This window comes from Zea mays, chromosome 2 (genome assembly GCF_902167145.1).
Source record: "Zea mays cultivar B73 chromosome 2, Zm-B73-REFERENCE-NAM-5.0, whole genome shotgun sequence".
NCBI classification, from domain to species: Eukaryota; Viridiplantae; Streptophyta; class Magnoliopsida; order Poales; family Poaceae; genus Zea; species Zea mays.
In genome coordinates this window covers 237,669,808-237,684,955 of record NC_050097.1, presented here as the reverse complement: position 1 = coordinate 237,684,955, position 15,148 = coordinate 237,669,808, and the positions used below count along the sequence as shown (strand labels likewise).

The window sequence follows — 15,148 nt, the reverse complement described above, 5'->3', positions numbered from 1 at the left end:
TGTAGAAAGGAATGATGTCACCCCTGATTGGATTAGAAAAACCGATTCTTACATGGAACGAGCATTTGACAAAGCTTCTAAAGGAGCGAGTCTAGTCCCATGCCCGTGCAGCAAATGTGCCAACAGGAAAAGAAAAACAAAAAATGCCATGGTAGAACATATTTGGAAAAATGGATTTACACCGGACTATACTCGATGGATCTTCCATGGTGAAGCAAACCATACAAGAGAGGAGGTGGTGAGACAACGTGTCGAGGATTATGATGCTGATGTCTGGGTAGCGGATATATTGAACGATTATCACGACACGCAGTGAGTACACAACCATAACACAGGAGGTCCATAGGCCAGATTACAATCTGAGGACCGAGGACATCAACGGAGATGCCCTCATGAGGGTCGGAGGAGGCAAGAGGCATAGGCAGTACTGGATTGCCGACGGGGCAATCGACTCGCCGTCCACTCCCACTCTGTCTCAGGTGCAAGCAAGGAGCACGAACGCGAGCCCAGCCATACGGCCTCAGCAGGACAGCTCACATCATCGGATACAACAACTCCAGGTTAGTGCTTCTATAACTTATCATTCCTTACGTTATATACCTTCTCTTTGAGTTATTATAACATTAGGGTGAAATATTACAGGCCCGGCTATAAGAAGAGAGGAGAGAACAGATGGAGATGGAGGCGAGGATGAGGGCAGAGCGGGTGGCTCGCTTAGTAGATTGGCAGAGGATGGCTGAGATGTTCCAGTACATGCAGAGCCTTGGCGCCACATTGGGTTTTGCTCCACCACCTCCGTTGTTCCCTCCAGCTGACCCTGCTCAGTTCCATACTCCTTTGAGTATCAAAATTCTAGTCCTCATGATATATATTCATCTGGTATAAGACATGCAATCTCTTCTTTGTGCAGGGACAATCTGCGACATCCAACAACCCTCATGGATCACCCAGCCCATCGCCGAACCAGTCCAACCGCCCACCTCGTTGATTGTCTTCTAAACTTAGTTGTGAGACATGTTTATGCCATATATTGGATGTTTGTGGACTTATTTATGTGAGTACTTGTTAGTGTTGTGAACTATTTTATGGTACTTGTGACTTTGTGATCTTTGTGAAGAAACATGTGATCTTTGTGAGCTATGTCGTGTGTTTGATGTATGTGATGATTCTTGATATATGTGATTTATATGTGATGATTATGTGATATACCTTTTGTTTATTTGGATGGAATAGTAAAAACAAATAAAAAAGATATTCTGGTCACTTTGCCGAGTGTAACACTGGGCAAAGTAGACACACCTGGGAACTGGTAAAACTTATTTGCCAAGTGTTGTGGCCGTGAGACTCGGCAACCAAGCAACCTTTGCCGAGTGCCACGGTGGCAAAGGGGCCCACGGGGTGCTTCTTGACGAGGGTCGGTACAGAAGTCACTCGGCAAAGAGGGAGCCTTGCCGATAGTTACGGTGGCACTCGGCAAAATCTCCGTCACCGTCACCTTGCGCCATAACGGTGACTTTTCTTTGCAGAGAACCAAGTGGCACTCGGCAAAGTCTTTTGTCGAGTGCCTGACAAAAAGTACTCGGCAAAGAAGCTATTGTCGATGTACAGTTCACCAAAACTTCTTTGCCGAGTGTCACGCTCGGCAAAGACTTCGCCGAGTGTTTTCCAGGCTTTGTCGAGTACTTCAACTGTGTCCGGTAGTGCGAGGGACTGTATATAGCGTCAACTGTTCATTGCAAGTACTTGTACGGCTACACCAATTGAGGCCAACCGTGCAACATGGTTACTTGGTAACGCGGCGCATCTGGTGCCTCCAACACTAGCCCCGCCTTAGAGTATTTTGTGAATTTATTTTGGTTCTTATTAATTTGTTTGTTCATTCTTAAAAGACTGTTAAATATGAACACATGTGCATCATGCTATGCTTGACTCACAAAAAACATGTTGATTTTTTGTTTAAGTTTGTGGCTGAGGTTTGACCGGCCGGTGATTAATTGTCTATGATATATAAAATGTCATTGCCGAGTAGTAGGTTGACCTGATAGAGATATATCACAGTCAGATCGTAGCATCATCCTATATTTGATATCATATCTATCACAGTCGGTTTGTAGGTAGAACCGGCAGTGCTATAGAGGCTGCATGGTGTTTGTTTTAACGAACAATGATAGGTGCCATCAGCTCTTTGTGATTAACGTCCCGCATAGTTTCTGTACCCTAGTTTTTTACCAGGGGAATTTGCTATTTTGTCGCTCTCAGTTGTGGACTTCTCTAATTTACCACCAGACCCATAAATCATAGACACAAATGTCCCACAAGTCATAGACAGAGGATCACATAATAGCATAGAGCCTCCGTAGGCTAAAATAGTATTTTTTTTCTTTTTACCAGTGATAAGGCTATTATCAATAGAGAGCGGTTTCATCGCACCGTTTGCAAGGCTGTCGTGCCAATATTTATCTAAGACTCCGTACATATAGAGTTTCATCTCTATAAAACTCTCTCATCTCACATTAGATGAAACTCTCCCATATCTCTCCTCGTTAAGTTACATGCGATGTCATATTGTTTGCTAATAATGTGGCATGTCATTTTTTAATGAAAATGAAACTCTCATGAAACTAACCCCCACGCTAAGTACGTCACCTATATTTGCATGCACCACTAGTGCTATATAATATAGCTTATTTGAACAACCCCATTACAATGTGTTGTAATCCACGTATTTATATTAGCGTAAAGACAGAAGCAAAAGCACCAAGTACAAAATCAGAAGCCCTGCTGTGATCCTGCCTATAAATACGTATACCATTGAAGTCCTGTCATCATATCTGTCGACCTGAGCAATGCAAATCACCTAGTAGTTGAGCACAAGCTGCAAGTCGATCGTGAGCAGCTCTTCCCTGCTCATCGTCGCCAGCTGGTCCAAGGGAGGAAGAAGAGATAGATGGACGACGTCGGCGGTGCTGCTGCTGGTGGTGGCGATTCAAAGCAGGTTCGAATTCGTACGTTACCCCTTTTCCACTACAGTGCATTGTTCCGTATATATGGAGATGAATAACTCTTATATATATATATATATATATATATATATATATATATATATATATATATATATATATATATATATATATATATATATATATATATATATATCCTCTATTTTCTAGGTCTTGGTTGAAGCAGATGGGAACACACGCACGCTTATTTTGAACAGGCCGAACCAGCTGAATGTACTCTCCTCTGCAATGGTACGTACACGTTGTGACACTATAGTAAAGACGTACATTCCGACGGCCAAAGCCAGATATAAGAACATAGCCTATTTCCGATGGTATATCTGTCCCTCGACCGTAACGGGTCGGAAATAAATCTATTTCCGACGGCATCATGACTCAAGATCGAGGGTCTTACTTCATTAATTCACGTTTGCTGATTAATTAATGATAGTTGTTGCTTCATGTTGCAGATTAAGGGACTCCTGAACTGTTTCACTGCTTTTGTGAAAGATGATGGAGTTAAATTGTTGATTATGAAGGTATCAAGAGCTCGTACCACAGATCGTTTGAACTGTAACTGATCAATATTTTACAAATTTTGATATCATCTGTACCAAAGCTGTGCAACTTTAGAGTTCACAAGTTATAGAATCGAGAGACATGTCAGTCTCAACTATACATTTCAGAATTCGTATTTGTTTTTAATCTTCTTACTATCTTGGAGACTTGGACGATACATCCTTTAGCATAATATATTGTTGAGCTCAATGAGACCTAAGCTACCGTGGTTGAAACAATTTCCATTTGGAATCATATCATTTCAGGTCTAAAATATTCACTGCAAAATTATGTAATGTAGTAAAAAAGATATAGTAGCATGCCATATACATAATTATTGTCTGTGCTGACGGTCCTTGAGATTTAACCTTCAAAGACACTTTTTTGGAGTTTGTGGAAATCATTAATTATGGTGGGCCTCTTAACACGCCCGCGTCAATGAATAGCAATAATACACAGAGTATAAGAAGGCTAAATACTAAGTTGGAGGAGACAAAAAATGAGGGAGGAGAAGACTATCATGATCTACGCGAACAAAAAACCTTATGAAAGAGACAAGTAGACCATAAATTACTAATGAAGAGCTAACTATTATACAAGTGAGGTAAGAGGTTGGTTGCAACAACCACAGTAGCTATCACTTGGCTATATCATTAGCCTTGCTCTTAGTTGATTAGCTGAGGTTGTGGCCTCAGTTAATAGATTAACACAGGTGAGTAGCCGACCTGAGACTGCAAATGGTTTTTGACCATGTCTAAAAATTCTTTATCTAGTGGATGAAATTATTTCTCATTTCTCGTTATAAGAACTTCTAAAACTGACTGAATAATAACTATATATAATTTTACTGCCTATAGGAAGTTGTATGTCGATCTTATGTTTCTCATTGTATTGAGGTATCACATGTTTTTTATCGAGGTATCACATATTTTTTATCTAGGTATCACATGTTTTCAGGGTTCTGGAAGAGCATTTTGTGCTGGAGGTGATGTTGTTGCTGGTGTCCAGTCGATAAATAATGGTACACACCCTGCATCCAAAAAGAATGCAATTCTAGTATTTGGACAATTCAAACTTTTTTCATTTTGATCATGTTTATATGAAAAATATAAATATTTATGTCGCTAATTAGGTTTATTATGAAAATATATTCTATAATCAACATATACTTATTTAGCATCATAAATCTTCCACTTTTTTATAAAATTGTTAAGGTTGTTTGACTTATTGGTAATTGAGAGTTGCATTCTTTTCAGGATGGAGGGCATCTAACTTTAGCTAGCCTTCTATTATCCAATTATGATTTATTTAGATATTTTTTCCAATGGCTTATATCACCTTAGTCAAAACCCATGTTACATATTATAAATAGGTCTAGCTAATGTTGTTCCACATGTTCTGTTGGCTGTGTTGTGTGCTTATTTGATAAATTAGAAGGATGGAAATGGGGCGCTGATTTCTTCCGAGATCAATATTTTTTAAACTACATAATTGCAAGATGTATCAAACCTCAGGTGACCTTCATCTCTTCATCATAGTGATTCACTGTAATTATTTGCTTCTCTGCTCATTGCATCTAAATGATAGACGATTTAACTATAGGTTTCTCTTCTTACTGGAATTGTCATGGGTGGAGGCGCTGGTGTTTCTTTACATGGAAAATTTCGAGTTGCCACTAATAACACGGTATATGCTAAAAACAAATTTAAGTGACTTCTGTTATCAATTCAATACGTGCTTAGCAAGCAAAAAAAAGTTCTCATGTCATGATGTAGCTACAGATCTTCCTATATAATGTTCTGCTGGATATAAACATTTAGGCATAACATTCATAAGAAAAAAACTACCAGCACCGCCTTTTCTGATGAATATTATGGTTGGGTGTTCATTGGATTAGGTTTGAATTATGGTACAAACCTTTTCGTGCGCTTGATCGGTGCCAGTAGTTCTTCTCATTTGGAATATAGAGAATCTTGCATTATTTTCATGGGAAAATCATTATATTTTGATTTGCCAAAATCAGTGTTATCTTAGACGTTAAATGCTAAATGACCACTTACCCACCATATAACGTTTAGACAGTTTAGATAATGACTAGATAGTATGAATGCTTTGCATTACAACAGTAAATATACATATGAATTATAATTTTTGTATAAACCTTTTTAAGTACAGTTTAATGCATGAATATAGTTATAAAAGTTGATATAAACAGTAAATAATTATACATAAAGTCACACACATAGACATCATTTAAAACATAAGCATTTGTGCTCCATCAACAAGCCTAATTTCACAAAATAAAGTTCACCAACCACCCAAACATTCATGGCTTATCACCTAAATGATCGTTTAAACACATGTTTTCTGTTTACACCTACTTAGCCACCATTTAACAAATTTTCTAACTAGTTTGACTGTTTAGACACCTTTAGTGTTTAATTCAGTGACTAGGGCCTAAACTACACGTGAACCCATTATTTAGCGTTTAAACACATGTGGATTGTCATTTAGACATGTTTAGGTGGACACTAACCAAAATCTAAATCATTTACCTTTTGAATATCCATGCAGGTTTTTGCAATGCCAGAAACATCTCTTGGTCTTTTTCCCGATGTTGGGGCCTCATATTTTTTGGCTCGACTTCCTGGGTTCTATGGTTCTCTAATACCTCCGATCTTTATTCAATTGAAATACATGTAGCTATGTCATTGCAATGTATATAATATTTCAATGTTCCGCTAACACTCTAGGGATATTATGTATCATCGTATCATTCTTTAGTTTTAGTTTTAAATAAAACATTACTCTAACATTCTGCAGGAGAGTATGTTGCTCTTGTTGGTGCTAGATTGGATGGTGCTGAAATGCTTGCATGTGGTCTCGCAACTCATTTTGTCCCTTCAAATGTAGGTTCACTAGTAACTCAATTTTTAAATGAGTTGTCAATTTTCTTACAGTTATGATGTTTGGTGTTATATTTATGGTTACTATTATTGAGAATGTTCTATGTATAAAAATCCTAGCCTTATAGCATTTGCACATGGGCTTTGAAGTTTTGTTCTCTAGCATCATTAAGTTTGTTTATGTGGTATATCTGTTGAAATAGTTTTGTTTTCCAGAGAATGCTTTTGCTGGAAGAATCCCTTAAAAAGGTGGACACCTCGAATAGTTTTGTTGTATGTAGTACTATCGATCAATTTTGTCAACAGCCATCCCTAAAACAAAAAAGTTCCTTGAATAGGTAAGGGCATTTCTAATTAACTCAAAGACATATGTTTGGTTCACAATATCACTATTTTTTCATTCTTTGGTGCACCTTAGGTTGGAAATCATCAACAAATGCTTTTCTAAAAGAACAGTTGAAGAAATTATATCCTCTCTTGTAAGTTTGTTATATTAACTATAGGTTTCTATGGGTTCACTTCTTATATATGAAAAATAATAAATGCATATTTGTTTTGTTAGGAGGAAGTGGCCTCAAATTCAGCAAGCAAATGGGTTGCTCAGACAATTAAGTATCTGAAAAAGGCTTCTCCTACTAGTCTGAAAATCACATTGAGATCGGTATTCCTTAGAAAACACACCCCATAATTGTACTATTAATCTATGAAATATATTTGTCTCATTATTTGTTTTCTAACATGGAGTTCAGATAAGAGAAGGGAGAACACAAACCGTTGGGGAGTGCTTGCAACGGGAATATAGAATGGTTTGCCATGTCGTACGTGGTGACTTCAGTCGAGACATTTTTGAAGTAATTAAACATGGACATCACCAACACTTTGCTCTATACTTTGTTGTCATTGTACATCAATGTATGTACCTAACATCTAACTCCTATTACATAGGGATGCAGGGCTATACTAGTAGATAAAGATAAAAATCCAAAGGTTCATATACTTCCATATTTAGCACCTCTCCATCAAAATTCATTGCATAGGACTTATTTTATTTGATATAACCATTAGATGATGGTGGTCTTTTTTGGGGAGCTTGCAGTGGATGCCTCCAAGGTTGGAACAAGTGCATGATGATGCAGTTGAAGAGTATTTCTCTAGGGTTGATGATCCAGAGTGGGAAGATTTGGACCTACCTGTCATGTATTCAAATGGAAGAATTATGGAGTCCAAGCTTTGAATGGAGCCTTTATTGAACAATTTAATGGAACCTCAGTTGTGGTTAAAATAACAACCCATCCCATGTTCGAAGAGTCTATGTACACTGAATACTATTGGTAAAATAAATCTAAATATGTTGTGTATATCCACTTATACCATAGAAGGTACTCATTGCTATTTGTGTTATAGGGATAGACAATATCGGTTCCTAGCTCGATCTGGCTTATTTAGCTCGTGAGCCACCATATAATATGCTACCACTATTGGTTAAATTGAAATAATAATATATTATCTACTGGTTTCAGAAGTACCAACACAAATAATGATTGTGAACCTCTTGAACCGGCACCAAAAATGGTTAGCACAACCAGTTTAAGCCACTAACCGGTAGTGTTATGCACTACCTATTCCAATAACAAATATATAGTGTTGAGGTCCCTCATCAGCCGAAGGTCCTCAAAATATTAACTAACCAGTTATTTTTAGTATGTTTTAAGTGTAGCTGGACTGATATCGAAGGACACCTTCGCCCAGATACATTGTACATCCATCATAATTGTAGAGATGAAGCTAAGAGTTTCGTATTATTGAAGCATGCACAAGGTGAAGAAGCTGGCCGGATCAAGACGAGGTCATCATGACTTGTTCAGCAAGGATACGGGAAGAAAAGATAAGCCTTACCTTTAGCCTGCTCGTTAGTACAAATGTATTTTGCCATGAATCGACATCTTTTATCATTTATAGATACACTTAGTACTGTGTGATACAATATTTTATTTGGGTTGAGACCAAAATATTTGTCTTGGGAAATTGTAGCGTCACACTAAACTATGGCGTGTGCAATTAATTAATTTTATGAGATCAACATATGTGCTCATAACATAGTATTTGACCATGACTTGCATATACGATGCTATTTAATTTAATTTAAGGACTTAATTAGACATGACTTTTTATGGATGAATGCTAACTAAGTTCAAGCTTTAAGTTTTCAGGGATGAAGGACGGACATCAGGCATATATAGTTGAATTGTTTGTCCAAATTAATCGGAAGAAATGATGATTGATGAATGTGACCAAGCATATTTTAATTAGCTAAGTCTGCTCCAAACTTAATAACATTATTTTGGTGGCTTTGGCCATGGCGTCGTAGCAGCTGGCATTAGCAACCACCACAGCTTTGAAATGAATATACCAATTTTACGATTGAACGACACATAAAGAGCATTAATCTTTTTCTTTACTTTGTTTTGTTTTGTTTTACTTAATATTATTATTTAGTTGGGTTTAATTTAACACGACCTGGTCCATGGGAACTAACGGACTAGAGCGGGCTAATCGATCCATGGTCACGCTAATCGGAGATATTTAGCTCATGACTATTTTAAACATTTATTTATTTACTCATGACTATTTTAAACATTCATGGTCACGCTAACAGACTAGAGCGGGCTAATCAATTGTACTCATGACTATTTTAAACATTTATTTATTTATTATTTACTTATTTCATATCCTCCAGGTCACGCTAATCAGAGATATTTAGCACGCATAGCATAGATTTTCTTTGATTTTATAACTGGAAATAGTCCTAACAATTCAATGGCACATACAAAAATTGTTCACTTATGTGGATAACAGAAAGAAGACTCAACTGTCACAAGGTCCTACCACTGGTTCTAATCTGTATTCCTGGAAACAAGCTAGACCACAGAATAAATCTTCAAAATGTTCTGGTGACTTTGCAAGCCTTCCACTCACTACCGGAATTTGGCTCTTTGCCGACTGCCATATTCTTTGCCGAGTGTTTTTCTCGGGCACTCGGCAAAGAAGCTTTTTGCCGAGTGCCACGCAAAAAACCCTCGGTAAAAGAAAACACTCGGCGAAGAAGCTCTTTGTCGAGTGTCTTTTTTTGACACTCGGTCTTTGCCGAGTGTCACAAATACAACACTCGGCAAAGAGCTCTTTACCGAGGGTTTTTTCTCCAACACTAGGCAAGACAATTTTAAAATCATATTTTAAAGTAGTAAATTAATTCAAATAAAAATGTTTTCAACTACAAATTTGTATAACTCATCATGATGTACAATTTATATATTGAACATTTCTTCATATGACAAAATAAAAATAAATTTATTCATAAAACCTATATCTCTCTCGTAGTTTATGAAACTACGAGAGAGACGTATAGAATATGTGCATATTGTTAGAACCATCATGTGAGATAAATAAATGACCAAATAATCAAAATAAACTTTGTAGATCTTGAGAAGTTATAGAAGTTTATAGTTGACAACTTTTTTATTTGAAGTCATATTGTCAACGAAAACTACGTATGAATTTAAAAAAAATTAAAATTTGAATTTTGAAAACGACTTCGAAAGAAAAAAAACCACCAACATGAAAGTTGTAGGTATTGAAGAGTTATGAAACTTTGTAGTTGACAATGTTTTGGGTTGAAATTATCTTGTTATGCAAAACTATGTTTGAATTTTGAAATTTGAATTTTTCAAACTGTCTCGGATGGAAAAACCACCAAAATAAAAAGTTGTAGGTCTTGAAATGTAATGAAACTTTGTAGTTGACAATTTTTTGATTTGAAATCATCTTATCATTGAAAAAATCGTGTGAAGTTTTTAAAATTTAAAATTCAAATTTTGTAAACGGTTTCAGATGTAAAAACTATTAAAATAAAATTGAGATCTCAAAAAGTTATGCAACTTTATAGTTGGTCACATTTTCAAATGAACTCATTTAGTGCCTTAAATAATCAAATTACTCTCGATTTGTTATAGTACATGGGGAATGAAAACGTAATATAGAGATAATTGGTGTAGTAGTGTAGTGGTATAGGAAGGTATGCGCGAGAGAGAGGTTGCGAGTTCGAATCTCATCATTTACAAAACATATAAATTTGATTCAAAATAATAGTGAAAAATGATAGGGCAACGGGTAAGGTTATAGGGGGTAGGGTTGGAGAGTTGTTCCTAGAATTTTAAAAAATGTTTTGCTGTTTTTTATTTTTTTCGATTCTTAATTTGCCGAGTGTTTTTCTTTGCCGAGTGCTTTTTGACACTCGGCAAAATCTTTGCCGAGTGTCCGAAAAAAGTACTCGGCAAAGAACCCTTTGCAGATGAAATATTTGTCGAGTGTTCTTTGCCGAGTGTTACACTCGGCAAAGGCTTTGCCGAATGTAAAATAGCCTTTGCCGAGTGACTTAGACACTCGGCAAAGAACGCGATTTCAGTAGTGACTGAACCAAGTAAAACAATATTATTGTGACCAAATATTATTTGTTTATAATAAAGAACATGATTTACTTCGAAACACAAGGAGTTGTTACTTGCAAAGTCCTTGACAAAGTTTGCATAGAGGTTCGTCGTCAGCGGTTCAGCCCTGAGTGTACTGTCTCTCTATACAGGTGTCATTACACAACACATATCTCCATTCAGAAGTACCAAAATCCACGTATCAGTCAATGTGACATTTTGGATCAGTTGGTTAGAGCCTAGAATATAATTGGAAAAATAGATCAAAGTTCATATTACCCCACCAAAATGTGTTGTGATCACTAACAATGTCTTCCTCCCGGAACTTAATTATTATCTCATCCCAAACAAGTGCAAACTGTTGTGCCTCCACCTGATTTGACTCAATCTTTCGAAAGGATCTGCTGAAACCATACCTTAGCTGTAATCGCTGCCAGAAATTGCGAAAACGGCTCGGCAAGAAGCTCTCATTCACCTAGGGATGAAAACGGGACGGATACAGTCGGATACAGGGTCATCCCGTATCCTACCCTAATGTATTTCTCTCGGATACGGGACCGGATACGGGTAGTTAAGATTCGGGACGGATACAGGACAGGACCGGGTAATAATCCGGACGGGTAAGAAACAGATAACGAATACTACTCGGGTAGGTACCGGATAATTGTCGGGTAGTTCATTCGATGATATTAATTGTCCAACCATCCATAAGTTAAGCAATACATAATCATGTATATGATAGATCAGATGTAAAAAAGGAAACCGGTAAAATTGACATCATTCAGTTCAAAGTTGCTTATCACAAGGACATTGTAGAACTAACACCGCAATATTTAAAATTCATAAAATATTCTAGTTTCACTCAAAATTGCAAATAAGTTACAAAAACTAATAAACATTTTATATGAAGATAACTCAAGTCCTCGTATGAAAATGATAAAGTGAAGTACTGATTATGTTGAAACTTGGATACTTACACTGATTTCACATGTAACTCATACAAATAAGTGAAAGTGAAAGAAAAGAAACGTGGGCATCTTATAGATCTTATGATCCAAACATTTTTTATGGTTACACATGGACATATGTTGTATCTCCGTAAAATTTCATGATTTTTTGAGGCTATTTATGTATTATTAATTTCTTGTCATAGAAAATCATCAAAATACAATTAAATCATTAAAATATTGTAGTATCGACCGAAAATACAAATAAGTTACCAATACTAATAAATAGTCTATAAAAAGATAACCTTAAGTTCCCACGTGGAGATAACCTTAAGCACCCACATAAAAATGATAAGGTCTATTAATTTAATATAAATTTAGACATTATTTCAATGATTTTGGTCTAAAAGATATGTTCAAACAAAAAATTGATGTATTACAAAGTCATAGATCTCTTCAAGCTCTACAATTTTCATATAAACTTTATCTTCATCCGATTTCATATGTAAAAGTTATGATTTTCTAACTATATTATGCAGAAAAAGAAAAAACGGGTACCCGAATTCCGGGTACCCGTATCCGACCCGGGATTTTCCGGTACTGACCGGGTATTAGTGATTCTGTATCCTACCCGTATCCGAGGTTCAATATCCGGGTAATACTTGTATCCGTCCCGACAAACAAAATACCTGTATCCGTATCCGAAATTATGTCCCATTTTGGTACCCGTATCCGATACCCGTTCTGGGTACCCGTCCCGTTTTCATCCCTACATTCACCTGCTGCTCCTTTGGCATGAGGTTGAATGACATGGCACTTGCAAAGAACTGGAACCTAAGTCACGACTGTTTCATGTCCCTGATCTCTCCCAAATGTGCAAAAAGCCCCACAAATGCACCCGACAGAGAAGAAAATATAGCATACCAAATCTGGATATCCATGAGGTAGATCAACACCACTGGTAACCAGAGCACAAACACCGCAAAACGATTGCTTTGGCCAAAGAACTCATGCCAAGTGTACTTGATTCCATTCATCTTGTATATATCTTTTGTGGGTTTTACAAGTGGCCTGATTTGGAGAAAATAGCTGAAGACAAACTTCACGGCGAGCAAAAGCACCCAAAAGATGGAGTACTTGACATTGTCAAATGTGCCCTCACGTAGTCCTCGGCCAACAAAGCTACGGCTCTGGAACCACCAGGTCAGGGCATAACAGATATTCCAATTTGTCTTCTCCAATGCGTTTCGCACCCAAGGCATAATGAAGAGCACGATGGCAAGGACCTCAGGGATAACAAATGCTGCAGCTGCATAGAGGAAGCTCCTCATTCGTGAATCAGCTACTGACGACCACTACCCATTGTCTGTCCTTTGGTTCTAGACCCTCTTGTATAGGACAAAGAACGCAATAACCCAAGTGGCTGCAACAACGACCTTGAGCACCATGCGCAAAGCAAGCATTCGGCCATCCCTAAATGCGCGGCGGAACTATGTGCCGATGTCCAGCAGAGACTGGAGGAACCGGAGCGCAGCCCAGGTGATGAAAACGGTGAGCACGCGCACCTGTATGTCCTTGGACTCTAAGCCATGGGATGAGAGCAGATCATCCCACGACCACTTGGCACCCTCCCACATCACAATTGTTGCAGCTTGCAGGTAGAGAAGCAGCATGACCCACAACCTGTCGAAGCCCTATAAATGTTCCAGAACGAGCGGACCTCGATGAAGCCCGTCTTGCATACGCGGCTGCGGTCTGGCGGGGTGCAGAAGAACTGGCGCGACTGGTCCATGGGCTAGCCGAGGCGGTCGAACACGTCACGGCGCCAGAAGTACACGTTGATGTCGTCGTAGTTCTTCTAGGCGGCGTGCGGCGCCTTGTCGTCGCGACTGGACTCGGTCTCGGCGCGAATGACGTCGCAGATGGGCGTGACGACGCGCACGAGGAAGGCGTTCTCTCCATGCACGGCGGGGTTGGCGGGGCGGCCCATGGTGGTGTCGATGAAGCCCTCGAGGATGCGGTGCAGCTCGGTCGCCATGTGGTGGTAGATGTAGCAGAGGCACTCGGGCGTGAAACGCAGGTTGGCAGCCTCGCCCGAGACGAGCAGGTGCAGGCCCGTGTAGAGCAGATCGGCGCGCGGGTCGCCCACGGGGACGTAGACGGAGGGGCGATGCCGAGGAAGCTGCACCAGGAGGTGTAGTTGCGGAGCAGCTTCTTCCGGATTTGGCACGCAATGTAGGGCTCGAGCGTGTCGGAGAAGTCAGCGGAGGAGAGGCGCATCTGCGCGTTGGCGAGGAGGAGCACGAGGTGCTCCCGCTTGTTCCTGACGTTGTTGCGCTGGAAGCTAAAGAAGGCGTCGAGCCAGTCCATGAGGCCCTGGTCGGCGCGCCACGGCGAGAAGGGCGGCGGGCGGAGGCCGCCCACCGCCCGGAGCGCCGCCGCAGCAGCCCGCACCTCAGGGAACCGGAGCGATGGGTGCTCGGTTGAGGCAACGTGGATGTCGGGGGGCGCAGAGAGGGGTAGTTTGGGTGAAGGGGATTCCGTGGGGGAAGGGAGCACGATATCTGCGGGGCCGGTGGGTGGGATCGGAGAGCGGACGATGCTGTGGGATCGACGGCTTAGATCACAGGACGATAGAACCGGCGACTGAGATTGTCTGACGGCAAAATGCAAGGGAGGCAGGCTACCCCTTACAACCTTAATAAGTAGTAGAGATAACAATGTGTATCGTGAGACTACAAAATAATCTAGTATTTTTAAAACCTCAAGAATAACTAATGTAAAAAAGTGAAATAACACAATTCTTTACTATACTTAAAGCACTAGTTTCAACGGTCGTCCTGCGTCATATTTTTACAAAAAAAGTCCCTACATTTCTTCCAAATCAACTCAGCATAAAATATCTAAAAGTGATGCAGCAGGTGGGGTATGTGAAAAATCAGTGCAAGAAATGGGGTTTAAACCCACACCCTGATGGAAGAAAGGTGGAAGACACTGGATGAAGCTGTCTAACCAATAGAACATCATGCTCAAGTGTTTATAATATTGAATATAAATTGCACATATGTATATATGATTTTTTTTGTAAAATAAAAAAATAATCGTGTCGGGCCGGGCCAGCACTACGGGCCGAGGTTACGGCCCAAGCACCACATGGCGCTCGTGCCGGATTGGCCCAGACACTATTAAATGGGTCATGCCTCAGGCCAGCTCGCTAGACATGACTCATTTGGCCATCTATACCTCCGCACGAT

At 39.3% G+C, this 15,148-nt stretch overlaps 1 protein-coding gene across 1 annotated transcript; it reads left to right on the top strand.

The window, feature by feature from the left end:
* The first annotated feature begins 2,834 nt into the window (after window positions 1-2,834).
* LOC103649476 (probable 3-hydroxyisobutyryl-CoA hydrolase 3) lies at window positions 2,835-7,953 on the top strand. The gene is made up of 14 exons (XM_008673740.3): window positions 2,835-2,995; window positions 3,171-3,251; window positions 3,470-3,538; window positions 4,515-4,578; window positions 4,992-5,071; window positions 5,160-5,243; window positions 6,132-6,216; window positions 6,381-6,466; window positions 6,680-6,801; window positions 6,882-6,942; window positions 7,026-7,124; window positions 7,213-7,314; window positions 7,409-7,450; window positions 7,560-7,953. The coding sequence occupies exons 1-14, from the start codon at window positions 2,948-2,950 to the stop codon at window positions 7,695-7,697; spliced, it is 1,161 nt and encodes a 386-aa protein (XP_008671962.1). The 5' UTR covers window positions 2,835-2,947; the 3' UTR covers window positions 7,698-7,953.
* The last annotated feature ends 7,195 nt before the right edge of the window (window positions 7,954-15,148 follow it).

What these genes read in the sequence shown, in the direction of transcription:
- LOC103649476 (XM_008673740.3), top strand. Translation starts at nt 2,948, where the DNA reads ATGGACGACGTCGGCGGTGCTGCTGCTGGTGGTGGCGATTCAAAGCAG. An exon ending in ATGTACTCTCCTCTGCAATG is followed by an intron (nt 3,252 to 3,469) that starts GTACGTACACGT and finishes TTCATGTTGCAG; the next exon opens with ATTAAGGGACTCCTGAACTG. An exon ending in CTCATTTTGTCCCTTCAAAT is followed by an intron (nt 6,467 to 6,679) that starts GTAGGTTCACTA and finishes TTTGTTTTCCAG; the next exon opens with AGAATGCTTTTGCTGGAAGA.